Source organism: Schistocerca cancellata, chromosome 2, assembly GCF_023864275.1.
Source record: "Schistocerca cancellata isolate TAMUIC-IGC-003103 chromosome 2, iqSchCanc2.1, whole genome shotgun sequence".
Taxonomy (NCBI): Eukaryota; Metazoa; Arthropoda; class Insecta; order Orthoptera; family Acrididae; genus Schistocerca; species Schistocerca cancellata.
Genome location: NC_064627.1, coordinates 658,838,614 through 658,858,924, shown reverse-complemented (window position 1 = coordinate 658,858,924; position 20,311 = coordinate 658,838,614). Strand labels below are relative to the sequence as shown.

The 20,311-nt window shown below is 40.0% G+C and overlaps 1 protein-coding gene across 3 annotated transcripts in view; it reads left to right on the top strand.

Annotated features, from left to right (window-relative positions):
- Positions 1–1,786: 1,786 nt before the first annotated feature.
- The window catches only part of LOC126162341 (intraflagellar transport protein 46 homolog), a 148,007-nt gene continuing 129,482 nt past the window's right edge, over positions 1,787–20,311 (top strand). Inside the window, exons 1-3 of one of the 3 annotated variants that reach the window (XM_049918779.1) lie at positions 1,787–2,014; positions 2,151–2,313; positions 2,621–2,788. In XM_049918779.1, the coding sequence (XP_049774736.1) occupies positions 2,260–2,313; positions 2,621–2,788 (222 nt within the window). In that variant the 5' untranslated portion in view covers positions 1,787–2,014; positions 2,151–2,259. The remainder of the gene's footprint in view (positions 2,015–2,150; positions 2,314–2,620; positions 2,789–20,311) is intronic. The other 2 variants (XM_049918778.1, XM_049918780.1) reach the window with 2 other exon arrangements.

Here is a 20,311-nt window from a genome sequence, read left to right as displayed (position 1 = left end):
ATCTGCAGTTAGTAGCACCCTGTTCCCTCAATGGTTGCTGGAAAAGCCTCTTCAACAGGTTGAATGGCCTGTGCACTGAGTGCACCTGATGTGCTTACCTGTCCCATGCTGCCATTTCCCTTAGGGGTACTATCATTCACCATACGTCTCCACTGACGACGATTAATAGACGCTAACCCTTTTCATTTGCCTCCTCTTGACACCAGACAAATCAGGTTTCCCCAAAACAGGTAAGTGAGTCCCACTGACTCAGTTTCAATTTCAGTGAAAGACAACACCTCAAACATGTTGATGAGAGAGATCGTTAAAACACTCTGAGATCTCCCTGGGCCCTGTTCATCCTGTAAAGGACTCCTAGGTCTACCACTGACACGCAAGTCTCGGTCAGGAGGATGGTTAATCACAGATCCTGTACTTTCTGCAGAGGAGACAGGACTCACAGGAGAAATTTGTGGTAAGATCTTATGGGACCAAACTGCTGAAGTCATCGGTCCCATCCACAGGAGAGGATAGTACTTGAAGTACCTCTGGTCTTGGTATTGCAGGCACATGACTCTCAGGACCTCTTTCAAAGCAGCGATTTGCAGCAGCTGCCAATCGTTTGACAGAAGTCAGGGCGATTTCCAGCTGCTTCGAATTTGAACCAACTCATCCTGCGTTCGAGAAAAATATTTACAGTGGGGCTGCTGTTTGACTGTTGTATTGCAAGGCAATGAATAAATAATTCTGAATTAAGCCCGCTGATTGTCTTTTAATCTGTTGAGCTAAAACAACTGAAGCAAGTACATAAACTGAGATTCCTATTAAGACAACACCTATGGTAAAAATTACTGCTTTCCTAAAACGTTTCGAGGTTAATTACGGCTGTTAGCAAACTCGAAAATTACGATAAATAATTTACAATAAATGATGATAATAATGGGGCTGCTCCTCTTTAAGGAAAGAACAGATTTAACATAATACATTAATTAGGATATGTGCTACAGTAACTAAATGACGAACGCTGATTTACTACAATCTCCTCGTAAATTATGCAAATGACAAGGGTAGCTTTCAAATAAATAAATAAATCTCGTAAACGCACGTTCATTTCCGATGGTATACAATAAAATTCAGGTGTGATGTATTCTTTGGCAGAAGTTGAACCACAAACACTAGTTTGCTACAAAATAGATTACATATTCAAAACACTCGTAGCGGTAACTTACGAAAATGTAATTTTGTAAGCATTCGAAAATTCTTAAGAACTTTTATACTCATAACTTCGCATTTATTAATTTTTTTGATCTTGTTTCATGACTGTACGGTACTGTTCCCTGTGTTTCCCGAGCAACAAATTACACGAATTATATATTTCTGTTTTTGTGCTCGTCTGACCTATATAATATCCAACAATGACTTATACACATCGGTGCACTCTAATAATAACACTCTATCGTCTTGTTTTGAACTCATATTCAGCACAGCAATAACGATTTGCGAAAACAAGTCTGTATCACACGAGCATTCACGCGAGATACTGGCAAGGATACGGTACAATATTCCCGGGCAGTGCTGTATATTTCAAAAGTATTTGATGATCTTAATATTATTGCGGAACATTTCGATCTCACCCCTATACATTCAATATTATTGCGCCTCAGGAAAATTTGCGCAATTTTATTGACCGTCTATGGGGTGCTAACAGCGGCGGGACGGAAGAGACTCAATTTTTGTTATTCGCTGCTTAAGCAACTGACAGTCACACTCCAAAAACCCAGAAGTGAGAGTAGGCGCTGCGTAAACGCGACTACAGATCTGCGCATTTGCTTGGGCCGCCCGATGGCAGTTTCTTAAACGAACCTTGAGATTGTGTGGGAATTCCAATCGATCAGTGATCGATCGCTTCCCTATGGTCACACTACGGACGCCTGTATTAATAGAGAGTGCCGTGGCAACACACTCGTGTGTAGGGGAGCGCTTCCTGTGTGGTAGTTGCTAAGCAACAATAGTAACAAAGCAAAGGAAGACTACTGTAATCACATTAGCTTGACTAGTAGAAATATTAATTACATAAGCGTTTTTAAATATTGAATAGATAACAATAATTGTATATTGCTATAATATTGGGCATCTTCGTCTAAAAACGTACAAAGAAACCCATTTTTTAGGTTTTTCTTACTGGCGTGGTCGGTCAAACGCGTCGCTCTTGGATACGCATTTGAATCTTGTTAATGACAAGAAATACTTCACATAGGCCTATTCTGGATCATTTTTGATATGCTATCCAACAGAGATTCTAACGATGAAGACGATATTTCTCCTAGAATGAAGGTAACTGCAGTTTAGTAGGAGACATCGTTTACGATTCGTTATAATTCAGTTTGTTTGTTATACCTTATAGAACAATCATGAAACGCATTTTTTTGCTGTAGTGATGTAACGAATACTTTAAGCAAAATTTACAAAATAGAGTATAACTTTCACAAACATATAAACTGATTACATTTTTCAGAAGCTTCACAAATATAGTGGAGCGTCATTTGATAAGTTGTCGTTCTTTTCCTTGCTCGCAAGGTGTTTTTAATTCTGTCAGTGCCAGTTTCAGAGGTCCGTAAGTTTCACAGCTATTAATTTGCAGTTGTCCGCGTCAACAATTTATGATGAAAGTGTCGATGTGGTTGACGCTGAAGAGGTGCAAAGCGTGTCGTCGTCGAACAGTAGCAATATAAATGAAGTTTACTGCCATACAGATAGTCCTCCCACACCTGTTCCCTATAGCAATTCCGACAGCTTTCACAATGCGAAGGTACGAATACTGTAGTTTAAATGCCATTGTCCCCACTGACGCATGTATTTCTATCGGTTGAAACAAGTTAGCCGCTAAGCTTGTACCTGTATGCTTGTTAACAACAGTAGTAAACACCTGTGTTTAAAGTCAAAATTTCATCATGTTCTAATCTGCCCATATTTACAGACCAATATTTGTCAGTAATTTGCAGTGGTAACTACTTGGTCTGAAATTTCGAACAGTTTGAATTATATTACTATACTGTAGCAATACGAATGCATTAAATATATGATTTTACCGTGCATTAATTTATTTTCACAACTGATGTTATTGACAAGGCAAGACTGTATGGACTACATCAAGATTACATTAAACTTCAATTATAAAAGAACAGTAGAATTAATGTTCAACACATACCCGTTCCACATTGTTACATTATGATTTACTGTGCAAGGAACATGAAAGTAGCCATGTAACTAACATAAAGTCATCTGATCTATTGGATTTATCACAACAGAATAAAAGAGATTGCTGGAAAACAACCAGTGAATAGTAACAGATATTTTTTGTACATAATAAACTTGGCTGCCTGACATCCTAAGCCATTTATAATTATTGGGGCGTAGAGACCCTCCAAAGGTGACCAGCATATTTTATGATATTTGGCCTTTTTGAATAAGATTCTAGGGGTAGGACGTGTTGAATATATGACCTTTAAACATTTATAGATATGAATAAGTAAAAAATTAAGAAATATTGTCTCAGATGGGACAACGAAAGAACAGAAAATTATTGACAGAGCTTAAAATTTTATGAAGAATTTGAGAATTATTGTGTTCATTACCATAATCATGGCCTGTTTTCCTTTGCTGACCAATATATTAAAATTTTACCCTTTAAGCTATCTATGTATGCAGGTTATTATTATTTTCAGCTGTAACACAACTTTGGTAGTGTCTTTGTGACACATTTACTGGCAGTTTCATCTTTTATTTCTGTTGCCATTAAATAATATATCTTCTTCTCTTCCTTTTCAGACTGCTATATTATTAGTGCTTCAGGTGCTCTTCACATAAAATTGTTTGCTAAAAACCAGCCACATCCTGATAAAAGTAGTAGTTTCTGCACTTTTCTAACCATAGGTTCCTCCAAAATTGAAAGGTAGTGTAAAGATGGAAATAACAGAGAAGAGCAATATCTTACTTGAAGTCTTGGATCAAAGGCAGTGCACTACCGGTCAGAATGGAAATTGCCCATTTTGCATGCTTTTCTTGATTGGTCATTAAGGAATTAGTTGCTTGTTGCTTTGGCAGAACGACACACATTAAGCAATCCTATAAGTTAGAGTACTGTTTGTAAAGCAAACAAGATGTTACCTGGATTGATATTTCATGAAGCTACATTCCCAGAAATTTTGTTGGCCCAAAGGCAATAGATTAAACCATAATTTAACTGAAAAGCGTTAAGAAATTTTTGTGATATCACAATTACTGCTGTTACATTTTCCACTTACACAATGCTTTGTCAAAGAAAGCTGTACAAAAAACACCTTCTGAACTAGGGAAATCTGAGCCTGAATTTTGAGTCTGGTACCTGAACAACTGAGCCACCCTACTACAACTTTGAAGACATCAACTAACATTTAAGTGCATGAAGAAATCAATAGAAATAAGTGATGAAGAAACAAGAAGAAGAAATAACACCTGTGTTTTGCATTTGCATGATGTGAGAATTTCAGTATGTGGTAAACACATAACATGATGACGATCACAGATGAAAAATCAAATCATAATCAAGATAAATAAATTACTGTATTTGTTACATGAACATGTGAAAACAGAGACAAAAACAAAATGAAAAGACGTGCAGCCCTCTTGACATTTGGAATTAGGAAGGTAAACAGAAGGGTACACTGCTATTCAGCAGTTTAATTATCATGTGCATAAGGAGCATCGATATAGATGAAAATTATGTCGAATGAGGCTTGCAAGGTGTGGTGTAGAGGCGAAAGGGGCACAGATTTCAGATGGCCAAAGAAATTATTATTATCTTCAACTTATGAAACTTTTCAGCAGAAGGTTGCAAATGTTAATCAACAAAAATAGATCTATGTTCAGTGCATGCTTTTAAATCAGAATCTATAAGATGTGCAGAATGTTTAGGTTTTTATTTCTCCATAAGACTGTATACAATGTGATACATTGTATATGCCAGTGTGAGATATGAATGTTTGTAATTTCTGTTGTATAGTCTTGGAGGAGTTTTAAACTTGTGCAAGTCTGTCTCAGTCTTGGAGTTCGGGTGATGAGGTAACTTGTAAATGTCTGTCTTCCCCTTCACTCAGAAATGTTAGTCAAGTGTTACGTTCGTTATCCCCTTATTTCTCTAGAGAACAAAGGCCTCGTAATTGGTGATGGATAACCCAGAACAATGATGGAGGCATATTGTTTGTCAGGCACTCCTGGAATGCCACGTAAGACCTTGTTTTGTGTTTGGGATGGAGACTGACTTTGGACTGAAGGCAATATCTCGGTATGAAGTTGTGGTAGGAACATTCATTGTATGAAATGACAAGGAGAGAGAATAGCTGACTGGTATGAATTTCCTAGTAGGCCTACCAACAACAGAAACAATTGAAGTAAAAGATAACATCAAACAATGGAAACTCCATGTAGGAATATCAACAGTGTAGGAAAAGACAGAGAGCTACTTACTGTAAAGATTACATGTTCAGTTGCAGACAGCCACAATTAAATGACACACATAAACTTTCAGCCAGTCTTCATCGGAGAAAGAGAAAAACAACCTATTCACACACACAAGCAAGTACACCTCATGCACACATGACCACCAACTCCAGCAGTGTCATGTCTGTGTGTGAGGTGTGCTTGCTTATGTGAATGAATGGTTTATGTTTCTCTTTTTCTAATGAAGAATGTGGATGAAAGTCTAAGTTTGAGTGTCATTTAATTGTGCCTATCTGCAACTTAATGTGTGATCTTTAAAGTAAAAGATGCTAGTTCGAGCTTCTGGAACTTGTATGTTCTTACCTCAGAGAAGAAAGAGGGATTGGTTGGGGAATGTTGGAAAGGAGCAGCAGGTCACTAAGATCTTGTGTAAAAGGGACATCATGTCAGGATGAGACGGAGCACAGACTCAACAGATGGATCTGTCTCAACCTAAGGCCTGAGCAACTTGCTCTACCTTTAAAATCTTCTCCAACTAATTCCAATTTCATCCAGACACATACATAGTTTGCAGGCCGCCATATGATGCACGGGGAATGTACCTTGTACCATTACTAGTTGTTTCCTTTCCTGTTACTCTTGCAAATATAGCGAGAGAATAATGACTGTGTATGTACTTCCATACAAGTACTAATATCTCTCATCTTTGTGGCCTTTACTTGAAATGCATATTGGCGGCAGTAGACCCAGTCATCAGTCAGCTTCAAATGCCGATTCTCCAAATTTCCTCAATAGTGTTTCACAAAAAGAACATTGCCTTCCCTCCAGGAATTATTATTTGAGCACATGAAGCATCTCTGTAATGTTCATATGTTGACCAAACCTATCAGTAACAAATCTAACAGATTGCCTCTGAATTGCTTCATTTTCTTCCTTTAACCTGACCTGGTGGAAGCAACTTACAAGTTCCAAGAGCTGTTGTTTGATTAAAATAGCTTTTTAATTAACATTTCAGAATGTTGAGCAGTATAGACTAGCTGCCAACCAATTGTTTTCTTTTTCAGCTGCTAGATGCTTGTTAAGTTAGCTGTTTCATAGGTATGTGCAGAGCCTGGATATGCTTGGTTGGCTGCATGCTGTCAACAAAGCCGCATGCTGTTATAATTATCAGTCACAAAGCTATTTTATTTGAGCTATAGGGTTAGATTTTCTTTCAGTATTACTAGAAATTTCGCCTCCTGAAGGTAAGTACTGGCTAGCCATTCTGCCCTCATGTGCTTTAACTGTCATGAAAGTTCTTAGGTTGAACACTGAATATAAACTATGTGATCAAAAGTACCTGGATGCCTATTAGTGGACATTAATTTGTGGTGTGTCCACCCTTCACCTTTCTGATGGCTTTAACTCCTCTGGGGTCACTTTCAATGAATGGGAGCCCATTCTTCCTCAAGACCCGAAACTATTGAAAATAGTGATACTGGACACTGGTGACTGGACCAAAGTCAGCATTCTAACTCAACTCAAATCTGTTCTATTGCATTTACTTCTGGACTGTGAGCAGGCTAGCCCGCTTCAGGAATGTTACTGTTCATAAACCATTGCCTCACAGATGCTTAGGACAGTGTGCATTGTCATGCTGGTACAGAAAGAATCATTGTCTTTGAACTGTCCCTCTTCTGTACACAGTACACAAGACTGTAAATTGTGTTCATATCCTTCTACATTTAGCATTGTCTTGAGCATGATAAGGGGACCACACGCTAATGACAAAAAAACACCCCCCATACCCTAACACCAGCTTCTCCATACTTATCTGTTGGCACTACACATGACGACAGGTCACATTCTCCAGGAATTCACCAAACCCAAACTGTTCCATCAGACTGCCACAAAGTATAGCACGATTCATCACTGCTAATCACTCGTTTACATTCATACACTGTCCAGTAGAATCACTCTTTACATCACCTCAAGACTCATTTATCATGGACTACAGAAATGTTTGACTTATGAGGAGCTATTTGACAGTTGTACCCAATCCCACAGTCATCGTGCTAAGTGGACTGCTGGTAGCACTTTGGAACTCACAAGCGATTCATTCAGCTGATTTTATGTGATTTTTTACATCCATTCTCTGTAGCAGAGCTTATCTATAAAAATAAAAAAAAATAAAAAAAAATTTTTGAATACTCATATAACACAAGACAATAAAGAAAACTTTATGCTCACTTCACATCACTTAAAATTATGTGCTCAGTCTCCTCAATATATAGCCAGTAAAATTCACAACAAAATATAAGGGTGTGGTATAATGAATTTGAAGCTAAATATTTTAAAAAGCAAGTTACATGATTTTGTAATTCAAAGATGCTCCTACTCAGTACAAGATTTCATGAACGACGAAGCGATACTTTGAGCTGGATCCCTAAGACAGAATAAAAATTTATGCTAGTTATAATGGGTGTAAATATTGTAAGTTTGAAAAATTTTAAATAAGTAAATTCTTCAACAATTAATATTGTAAGTGGGACAAAACTTAAAATAAGTGAATTGTAATTTTGATATGAACCATGGACCTTGCCGTTGGTGGGGAGGCTTGCGTGCCTCAACGATACAGATAGCCGTACCATAGGTGCAACCACAACAGAGGGGTATCTGTTGAGAGGCCAGACAAACGTGTAGTTCCTGAAGAAGGGCAGCAGCCTTTTCAGTAGTTGCAGGGGCAACAGTGTGGATGATTGACTGATCTGGCCCTGTAACACTAACCAAAACGGCCTTGCTGTGCTGATACTGCGAACGGCTGAAAGCAAGGGGAAACTACAGCCATAATTTTTCCCAAGGGCATGCAGCTTTACTGTATGGTTAAATGATGATGGTGTCCTCTTGGGTAAAATATTCCGGAGGTAAAATAGTCCCCCATTCGGATCTCCGGGTGGGGAGTACTCAGGAGGACGTTGTTATCAGGAGAGAGAAAACTGGCATGTGACGGATCGGAGCATGGATCACATAACTAATGAGGAGGTATTGAATAGAATTGGGGAGAAGAGAAATTTGTGGCACAACTTGACTCGAGGAAGGGATCGGTTGGTAGGACATGTTCTGAGGCATCAAGGGATCACCAATTTAGTATTGGAGGGCAGCGTGGAAGGTAAAAATTATAGAGGGAGATTAAGAGATGAATACACTAAGCAGATTCAGGATAATGCAGGTTGCAGTAGGTACTGGGAGATGAAGAAGCTTCCACAGGGTAGAGTAGCAAGGAGAGCTGCATCAAACCAGTCTCTGGACTGAAGACCACAACCACAATAACATGTCTCCTGTACATGAGACTTCTGTTCTGAAATTCTGTATGTTATCAGATCACTGACAGTTGACTTGGGCAGCTTTAACAGGTTTCAAATATCCTGATGTTTTTGTTACTTTGGTTACATCCAGTGACTAGTCAGTGTTCAAAGTCCCTGAGCTTTCCTGACTGACAACACAATGCTCCCTGCCTCCTTTTATTCTGGAAGGACCATCTCTCGTGGCATCTAGTGGTCCATTCTGCATTACATAGGAGGGTTTGGCCACTTTTGATCATGTAGTGTGGTTCAGATTGCAAATACAAGAAAATAAGATCTCAAGTAAGGGAATTATTAAATTGTGTGCAGAAACTGTTCAGCAAAGAGGACACTTATGTTACTTTTTGGTTACTGGATTTTATAGTGTATGGTAGACTGAGTTCTGAAGGGTAACAGCACTGAAAGCTTATGGAGTTTTTAAAGAGTGACAAGATTATGTTTCCAAGAAAGGAGTGGGAATTGCTGATTTAAGTATGCTGAGAACTAGAATGCAATGAAAAATGTGTTTTGTTTCAATAACTGGCATATCATATTCATGCACTGTCTCCCGTACCTCATGATAATACAAAACTAGCTGCACTTCTGTGAACTTTTTCAGTGTTCCCTGTCAATCGTATGTGAGGTGGATCCCACACTGCGTCGTAATACTCCAGAAGACGATGAACAAGTGTAGTGTAGGCGGTCTCTTTACTAGACCTGTTGCATCTTCTAAGTGTTCTGCCAATAAATCACAGTCTTTGGTTTGCTTTCCATATAACATTATCTATGTGATCATTCCAATTTAAGTTATTTGTAACTGGAAAACCTAAGTATTTAGTGGAATTCACATTCTTTAAGTTTATGTGATTTATCATGTAACCAAAATTTAGTGGATTCCTTTCATTACTCATGTGGACAATGTCACACTTTTCATTATTTAGAATCATTGCCACATTTTGTATTATATAGATATCTTGTCTAAATCATTTTGCTATTGGTTTTGATGACTTTACAAGATGGTAAAATACAGCATCATCGGTAAACACTCTAAAAGGGCTGCTCAGATTGACCCCTAAATTGTTTATATAGATCAGGAATAGCAGAGGGCTTATAACACTTTCTTCTGTAATGCCAGATATCATTTTTGTTTTACTTAATGACTTTCAATCTGACAGGAAACCATGAATCCAGCCACACAACTGAGACAATACTCCCTAGGTAGGCAAGTTAATCATATCAGCGCACACTCTGCTGCAGAGTGAAAATCTCATTCTGGAAACATCCCCCAGGCTGTGGCTAAGCCATGTCTCCGCAGTATCCTTTCTTTCAGGAGTGCTAGTTCTGCAAGGTTCGCAGGAGAGCTTCTGTAAAGTTTGGAAGGTAGGAGACGAGGTACTGGCAGAAGTAAAGCTGTGAGTACCGGGCGTGAGTCGTGCTTCGGTAGCTCAGATGGTAGAGCACTTGCCTGCGAAAGGCAAAGGTCCCGAGTTCGAGTCTCGGTCGGGCACACAGTTTTAATCTGCCAGGAAGTTTCATATCAGCGCACACTCCGCTGCAGTGTGAAAATCTCATTCTGGAAACATCCCCCAGGCTGTGGCTAAGCCATGTCTCCGCAGTATCCTTTCTTTCAGGAGTGCTAGTTCTGCAAGGTTCGCAGGAGAGCTTCTGTAAAGTTTGGAAGGTAGGAGACGAGGTACTGGCAGAAGTAAAGCTGTGAGTACCGGGCGTGACTCTTGCTTCGGTAGCTCAGATGGTAGAGCACTTGCCCGCGAAAGGCAAAGGTCCCAAGTTCGAGTCTCGGTCGGGCACACAGTTTTAATCTGCCAGGAAGTTTCATATCAGCGCACACTCCGCTGCAGAGTGAAAATCTCATTCTGGAAACATCCCCCAGGCTGTGGCTAAGCCATGTCTCCGCAATATCCTTTCTTTCAGGAGTGCTAGTTCTGTAAGGTTCGCAGGAGAGCTTCTGTAAAGTTTGGAAGGTAGGAGACGAGGTACTGGTAGAAGTAAAGCTGTGAGTACCTGGTGTGAGTCGTGCTTCGGTAGCTCAGATGGTAGAGCACTTGCCCACGAAAGGCAAAGGTCCCGAGTTCAAGTCTCGGTCGGGCACACAGTTTTAATCTGCCAGGAAGTTTCATATCAGCGCACACTCCGCTGCAGAGTGAAAATCTCATTCTGGAAGTTAATTAAAATTTGTTCATGAGGAATAGTGTAAAAAGCTTTCTGGAAATCTAAAAATGTGGAATCAATTTGAAATCCCTGTCAGCAACACTCATTATTTTGTTTGAATAAAGATCTAATTGCATTTCACAGGAACAATATTTTCTGAATCTGTGTTGGTTATTTGTTAATAAATCATTTCATTTCAAGTAATTCATAATTTTAGAACATAATATTTGTTCCAAGTCTGCCCTCGTGGTCTCGCGGAAGCGTTCTCGCTTCCCGAGCACGGGGTCCCGGGTTCGATTCCCGGCGGAGTCAGGGATTTTTCCTGCCTCGAGATGACTGGGTGTTGTTGTGTCGTCTTCATCATCATCATTCATCCTCATTACGGTCGGAGGAAGGCAACGGCAAACCACCTCCATTAGGACCTTGCCTAGTAAGGCGGTGCGGGTCTCCCGCATCGTTCCCCTACACTCTGTAAAGAAGCATGGGACTTCATTTCCATTTCCATTTGTTCCAAAATTGTACTGCTAATTGACATTAGTGAGTTGAGTCTGTAATTCAGCAGATTTCTCCTATTTCCATTCAAGTATTGGTGTAACATGTGCAACTTTTCAGACTAGGTACGGATCTTTCATCGCATGACCAGGGGTATATGATTGCTAAGTGTGGAGCTATTGTGTAAGTGTACTCTGAAAGTTACCTAACTGGTATACAGTACTGACTGGAGGCCTTGCCTTTATTAAGTGGTGTAAGCTGCTTCACTTCACTAAGGATATATATTTCTAAGCTACTCCTGGTGACAGTTGTTCTTGATTCAAATTATGGAATATTTACTTCGTCTCCTGTGGTGAAGGTATTTTGGAAAGCCGTGTTAAGTAATCTGCTTTAGTGGCACTGTCATCACTAACATTACCATTGTTGCTGTGCAGTGAAGATATTGTGTCTTGCTGCTGTTGTATGTTACACATGATCAGAATCTCTTTGGAATTTCTGCCAGATTTTGAGACGGGTTTTCTATTTAAATCATCTCACATTGAAGTCCTTGCTAAATTTTGAGCTTCAGTAAAACATCACCAATGTTGGAGATAATGCATTCTTTTAAATTTGCCATGCTTTCTTCCTTGATTCCACAACAGTGTTCTGACCTGTTTTATGTACTGTGGAGGATCAGTACCATCTCTTATTAATTTACTTGGTGTATATCAGTTGCTGGTGTACATCAAAGCTTCAGTAATATGTCACCAATCGTGGAGATTTTTCATTCTTTTAAATTTGGCATGATTTCTTTGTTGCTTCCACGACAGTGTTCTGGCCTGTTTTGGGTACCATGGAGAATCAGTACCATCTCTTATTAATTTAGTTGGTGTATATCAGTTGCTGTCAATTTTTTCAGTTTAAACTAGAACTTGTCTACGTAGTTAGATTGGAAGGAGTGGAGACTATCTTGTAGAAATGTGTCAAGCAAATTTTTATTTGCTTATTTAAATAGATATATTTTGCATTTACATTTGGTGGATTTGGACACTGCAGCAGTCACAGTCTCGCTACAACAACCTTGTAGTCACTAATCCCTGTACCTGTCTAATATTAAATAATGTTACCAAGCTTCATGGTGGTTCATGGTGTGGGTTCCTGTAGTCATGTCCTAGTTCATGAACCACGGGCAACGTATGAGTGGCCAAGTAAGTGGTCCTGACAGTCGGGATACCAGTTACTTTGGAATAAGGCTGGGCATCTCGGACATATTCTGAGTCGTGGTCACCTTTGTGCTCATACGGCAAAGACTACCAAATCCACCGGTTAGTCCCTCAGCCGTTAGGGGTAAAACCCAATGGGACTCGGGGCAAGTAAGGCTAGCAACCTGCTTCCCTGGTACTTTAAATATGATGCTGGCAACAATCAATGGGGGAAGAAGGTAGAGCTGGCAGAGGCTGCAAGTAAGATGGGGCTGGACGTTTTAGCTGTTAGTGACATTCGGGTAAGGGGTGAGAAAGAAGAGGAAGTGGGAGAATACAAGGTCTACCTGTCAGGAGTCAAAGCAGGAATAGCACAATGGGATGTAGGGCTTTACATCAGGAAAGAAATGGAACCCAGCGTAGTTGCAATAAGGTATGTAAACGAACGACTGATGTGGATAGATTTGACAGTGTCTAGCAAGAAAATTAGGATTGTGTCAGTATATTCGCATTGTGAAGGGACCGATCAAGATAAGATGGATAGTTTTTATGAGGCACTCAGTGATGTAGTTGTTAGAGTAAAGGACAAGGACAGTGTTCTGCTCATGGGTGATTTTAACGCCAGGATTGGAAATCGAACAGAAGGGTATGAAAAGGTTATGGGTAAATTTGGAGAGGATATGGAGGCCAACAGGAACGGGAAAAAACTCTTGGATTTCTGTGCCAGTATGGGCTTAGTAATCACAAACTCCTTTTTTAAACATAAGAACATTCACCGGTATACTTGGGAAGGCAGGGGAACCAGATCTGTCATTGACTATATAGTAACAGATCAGGAATTCAGGAAGGCTGTGAGGGACACACGTGTATTCAGGGGATTCTTTGATGACACTGATCATTATTTAATCTGCAGTGAAATTGGGATTGTGAGGCTGAAAGTGCAGGAGGTAAGGTCCATATGTAGGAGGATAAGAGTGGAGAAACTTCAGGATAAGGAAATCAGGCACAAGTACATAACAGTGATCTCAGAAACGTACCAGTTAGTTGAATGTAGCCAATTACAGTCATTGGAAAAGGAATGGACAAAGTACAGGGACACAGTACTAGAAGTGGCTAAAGAATGTCTTGGAACAGTAGTGTGTAAAAGTAGGAAGAAGCAAACAGCTTGGTGGAATGATACAGTCAAGGCAGCCTGTAAAAGGAAAAAGAAGGCGTATCAAAAATGGCTACATACCAGAACCCAGGTAGACAGAGAAAGTTATGTTGAAGAAAGAAACAAAGCCAAACAGATAATTGCAGCATCCAAGAAGAAATCGTGGGAAGACTTTGGAAACAGGTTGGAGACTATGGGTCGAGCTGCTGGAAAACCATTCTGGAGTGTAATTAGCAGTCTTCGAAAGGGAGGTAAGAAGGAAATGACAAGTATTTTGGACAGGTCAGGAAAACTGTTGGTGAATCCTGTGGATGCCTTGGGAAGATGGAGGGAATATTTTGAAGAGTTGCTCAATGTAGGTGAAAATGCGATCAGTAATGTTTCAGATTTCGAGGTAGAATGGGATAGGAATGATGATGGAAATAGGATCACATTTGAGGAAGTGGAAAAAATGGTCAATAGATTGCAGTGCAATAAAGCGGCTGGGGTGGATGAAATTAAGTCGGAACTCATCAAATATAGTGGAATGTCAGGTCTTAAATGGCTACACAGGATAATTGAAATGGCCTGGGAGTCGGGACAGGTTCCATCAGACTGGACAAAAGCAGTAATCACACCAATCTTTAAACATGGAAACAGAAAAGATTGTAACAACTACAGAGGTATCTCTTTAATCAGCGTTTTGGGTAAAATCTTCTCAGGTATTGTTGAAAGGAAAGTGCGAGTATTAGTTGAGGACCAATTGGATGAAAATCAGTGTGGGTTTAGGCCTCTTAGAGGTTGTCAGGACCAGATCTTTAGCTTACGGCAAATAATGGAGAAGTGTTATGAGTGGAACAGGGAATTGTATCTATGCTTTATAGATCTAGAAAAGGCATATGACCGGGTTCCTAGGAGAAAGTTATTGTCTGTTCTACAAGATTATGGAATACGAGGCAAACTTTTGCAAGCAATTAAATGTCTTTACATGGATAGTCAGGCAGCAGTTAGAGTTGATGGTAAATTGAGTTCATGGTTCAGAGTAGTTTCAGGTGTAAGACAAGGCTGCAACCTGTCTCCACTGTTGTTCATATTATTCATGGATCATATGTTGAAAACAATAGACTGGCTGGGTGAGATTAAGATATGTGAACACAAAATAAGCGGTCTTGCATATGCGGATGACTTAGTTGTGATGGCAGATTCGATTGAAAGTTTGCAAAGTAATATTTCAGAGCTAGATCAGAAATGTAAGGACTATGGTATGAAGATTAGCATCTCCAAAACGAAAGTAATGTCAGTGGGAAAGAAATATAAACGGATTGAGTGCCAAATAGGAGGAACAAAGTTAGAACAGGTGGATGGTTTCAAGTACTTAGGATGCATATTCTCACAGGATGGCAACATAGTGAAAGAACTGGAAGCGAGGTGTAGCAAAGCTAATGTAGTGAGCGCTCAGCTACGATCTACTCTCTTCTGCAAGAAGGAAGTCAGTACCAAGACTAAGTTATCTGTGCACCGTTCAATCTTTCGACCAACTTTGTTGTATGGGAGCGAAAGCTGGGTGGATTCAGGTTACCTTATCAACAAGATTGAGGTTACAGATATGAAAGTAGCTAGGATGATTGCAGGTACTAGTAGATGGGAACAATGGCAGGAGGGTGTCCACAATGAGGAAATCAAAGAAAAACTGGGAATGAACTCTATAGATGTAGCAGTCAGGGCGAACAGGCTTAGATGGTGGGGTCATGTTACACGCATGGGAGAAGCAAGGTTACCCAAGAGACTCATGGATTCAGCAGTAGAGGGTAGGAGGAGTCGGGGCAGACCGAGGAGAAGGTACCTGGATTCGGTTAAGAATGATTTTGAAGTAATAGGTTTAACATCAGAAGAGGCATCAATGTTAGCACTGAATAGGGGATCATGGAGGAACTGTACAAGGGGGGTATGCTCCAGACTGAACGCTGAAAGGCATAATCAGTCTTAAATGATGATGATGATGATGATGATGTTACCAAGCTTGGTAGGGTATATAAGGGGCTTGAACATGTCAGATGTTGAGTGATCACTGTGGAGGACACGGAGGTGCCACATACTTGCTTGAGATAGTGCTATCAGGAACTGACAGAGTTTGAAAGGGGTCTCATTGTGGGTCTCCATTCATCCAGCTGGTTGAATTGTACAGTATCCAGATTTGTGGGGTATTTGCATGTGACAGTGGCCCAATAGTCTGTACCTGAGGGCAGACTGGCACTCTCATTGTTAAGGTACTGGTCAACTATGTCTGCCCATCACAAGGGAGGCTCATGGCATTGTTCATCAGGCACATTGTAACCCCTTCATAGCTACACTTGTCATCCGAGGACAGATAATGAACTCTCTACAAAATTTTTTGTCATGCTGCACCATTGGCTGGAGACTACAGGCAGCCAGACTAGGGAATTAGTGCCCCATGAGTAGGCTGCCCTTAACACCACTATATGCATTGATGAGCCAAAACATTATGAACACTTCCTTAACAGCTTGTTTGTCTGTCTTTGGAATGAAATGCATCACTGATTCTGTGTATTAGGGATCCGACAGTGTGTTGGTAGGTTTGTAGAGGTATGTGGCATTAGATGTCTTGAATAGGTCATGCAATTTGCATAAATAATGGGCTACTGATTTGCGTATGCAGTGATGGCACCTGATAGTGACCCAGACTGGTTCCGTAGGATTTACATCAGACAAATTTGGTTACTAAGACATCAACTTGAGTTCTTTATAATGCTCCTCAAACCACTGTAGCACAGTTCTGGTTCTGAAACAAGAACATTAATACTGCTGAAAGATAACATTGCCATCGGAGATGAAATAAAGCATGAAGGGATACAGGTGGTTTGCAGTTGTGAGTGTGTCACTGATTACTACCACAAGTTCCTTGCAAGTGCAGGAGAATGTCTCCCATAGCATAATACTGCTCCCACTAGTCTGCATCCATGGTGTGCTGCACATTTTGAGCTGCCATCCACCTCGATGATGGCATTTGTGGAGATGACCAGTGACCTAGTGTAGCAAAAATGTGATTCAGCCAAAGAGCTGGTATTTTCCATTGATTGATGGTCAAATCCCCATGGTCTTGTGCCCACTGCAGTAGTAATTTATGATGTCATTGGGTCAACATGTGAACGTGCAGGTGTGATTTGTTGCAGAGCTTCATGTTCAACAATGTATAATGAATGGTGTGCCCCAGAACATTTGTGTGTGCACCAGGATTGTGTTCCTTTGGCAGAGACGCCACAGATCACCATCTATCTTACTTCACAGAGCAGACAAGCCTCCGAACCCCATGTTATGTGAAGAGTTGTGGACATCCAACCATTTAGCACCTAGTGGGAGTTTCACTGTCCTACCTCTTTCTGTAGATGCTCACTACAGTAGCACATGAACATTCAACCACCTTCACCATTTTCAAGATACTTGTTCACGGGCTCTGTATAATAATAATCTGTCCATTGTCAGAGTAGCTTATCTCATTGGATTTCCCCGTTTGCAACCGATATCTTTGCTAGGGGGATCCCCCGTCCCTGTCTGCTATGCTTACTTACTTTTGTTACCATATCACATATCCACAATCCTACCAGGCAGCATCCAATGCTGTGGTGGGCTGTAGTCAATGTTTTGGCTCATGCTGATGAATTATGTCACGTGTTCAGCAGTGAATCTTGGATGTGCACTACCCCGGAGAGCTATTGTTGGTGTGTATGACAGTGACCTGGGGAGAGGTCCCATTCTTCCAATGTTTTGTATAGACACAGTGATGTTGGTGCTGGTGTCATAGTACAGGGGATTCATAGTGTATGATGTTAGGTCGCAGCCGGTGGCGACGGAGGGAACTCTGATGTTGCAACGGTACATCATGGACATCCTGCTCCTCATATGTTACTTCTCATGTGACAGTACTATGGTGCCATTTTTCAACAGGGCAATGTTCATTCACATATGGCTCATGTCTCTATGAACTCTCTGCATGGTGCTGAAATACTCTTGTGACAAGCAAGATCCCAAGATCTGCCCCAATAGAAATCTGTGGCAGCAGCTTGGAAGTCATTTCTGTTCCATTACCAGTATCCAGGATATCAAGGACCAGTTGTGACAGCTATGGGCCAGCTTACATCAGGAGAGGATACAATGGCTTTATGAAACCATTCACTACTAAACCAATGCAAGTATCCAGGCCAGAAGGGGGTGAAACATCATATTGATTAGTGGAGTAATACTTCCAATTGTAAATTTGACTTGAGATTGTAATCACTAAAATAATCATTACATTTTTTTCTTCCCTTCTGGATGATTCACTTTTTGTCAGGCAGTGTATATATTTTTCACAGAAAATTGTTGACCTACATGTGTAACCACAATACATTACTATTTGTCATGCATGGCTAAATGATTCTGTTTTTTTTGTGTGTCAGATTTATTTCCGTTCCCAAGCTATCAATGACTTTCTTTGTAAATTATAGACTGCAGCAATCTGTCGTCCTTTTCAAATTTTATTATGCAGATCCAGATTTGGGCTAGAAGCTAACTATTCTCAATGCACTATTATTTTCGCCCAATGCATGTCAGTCCCTGTTGTCGGGTTTCACCCACAGTTCATTGAATAGTATTCAACAGGGACTGACATGCATTGAGCAAAAGTAATAGTGCATTGAGAATGGCTAGCTTCTAGCCGAAATCTGGATCTGCATAATAAAATTTAAAAAGGATGACAGATTGCTGCAATCTATAATTTACAAATCAATATAACAGTCTCTGAGTGCAACTGCTTTCCGAATGGAAGGTAAACTAATGACTTCCTTTGTCCTCATTATCAGGAGCTAACTGCATACCAAAAGACCACGTAGTTAGCCAAGTACTATACAGCATGTTAGTATGACAGTTAATTCCTGATGATAACAACAGAGTACATTGTTGAAATCTTGAGTATGGTATACAAAAATGTCTGACACAGCAAGAAAACTCAGAAATGTGTATCCAAGAATACTGTCATGAGAAACTGTGTTCATATACTTGTCATGCAGTTTTACCACAAGCATTGCTTTTTTGCCGTGTAGTTAAAATGAAAAAATCCTCGAATGTAGATATTTGGATACTTTGTAGAAAGAGTGGCTAATGAGGTAGGTTTTTAATTTTCTTTTCAACTGGTTGGGATTCCAAATTTCTTACTTTAAATTAAGAAGGGAGCTTGTTGAATACATTTGCGCCGTAGTACACACTCTGAACACTAGACAAGGAGGCAGAGTTGGCATGAATATTATTTTTTTTACTTTTTTGAGATTCTGTAGATCACAGTTTGATTTTTTACTGTCAGCAACAAAAACCACTAAGGAATAAATATGTTGGGAACTCTGTGTAATAATTTCAAGATTCTTAAGAGGCTTCTGTGAGATGCACAGTTATCTTACTTTACATTGTATTCCACTGCAGTAACCTAGCAATACACAAAATTGATCCAAGTAATACTAATATGTCTTTCTTCATAGGCCTCTGAACTATAACAGAAATAAGCTTCTCGTGACTCCACATGTAACAAAACAAAAAAATAGTACAAAAGGGGCAACATTAGTGTCACACACAACAATGGGTGTGAGTAGTACAAACTAAAAGAACATAGTGAGTGTGATTCAGCGCTGCTTCGTGCATCTATAGGCGCAAGTCGCCGGTAGACGGCATGGGGAAGACTTTGCCATGTGCTCACTTCCTACAGGTTGCCCCTAGTGGCTGGCCCGTGCCGATACAGTTGGCAGTTGATTTAAGGACGCAAGTGCAGTGACACTATACTCGGCGCACTCATACCCACACACACTAGTAGCAGGATACAGCATCTAATGTTCACTTCTGCCAAACAAACACTTTGTTTACTTTGGATTCACTGCCCCGAGAGATAATGCTGTGACAATATGGAATGAAAATATGCAAGATAAACCAGCTCTCATGTTTTCAGGCATACACAATGAGAGATGTGTCTAAGTACAAAACGTGCTTCTTTATTAGTGTATCAAATTTAGGGATGTGCAAAAAATGCCAGTATATCAAAACATCAATATTTCATTGTAATAATATCCATACACAAGAGAGATATTTTAAATATTGATTCATAGATTAATTGATATTTAGTACTGAATATTGAAAGTGATATTTTTATTGTCTGTCTTTTCTTGATTCATAAGCACTATAGTTCTCATCAGAAGTTTTCCTGCCCATTCCAACTACTACCCATCTTTTCGACCTGACATTAAATGTCTTACAATGAGCTTAAATTAATTTCATATTCAGTACTACAAACGAGTACCAAATTTGAGCATGATAGTATCTATACTGCTTATTCATGAAACCTCGTTACTTCCATATGTCATTTCTACCACTGCAAATGATAAGTACAAGGTGCAAAACACACACATTTGGTGACAACACTGTGTCAGAATGATGGAAATTATTACTCCCTGCTCCCAACTGTGAGGAAAAATGTGCACTTCTCTTATCCACTGATTGTGCGGATCAATAAAAGATAGACTCAC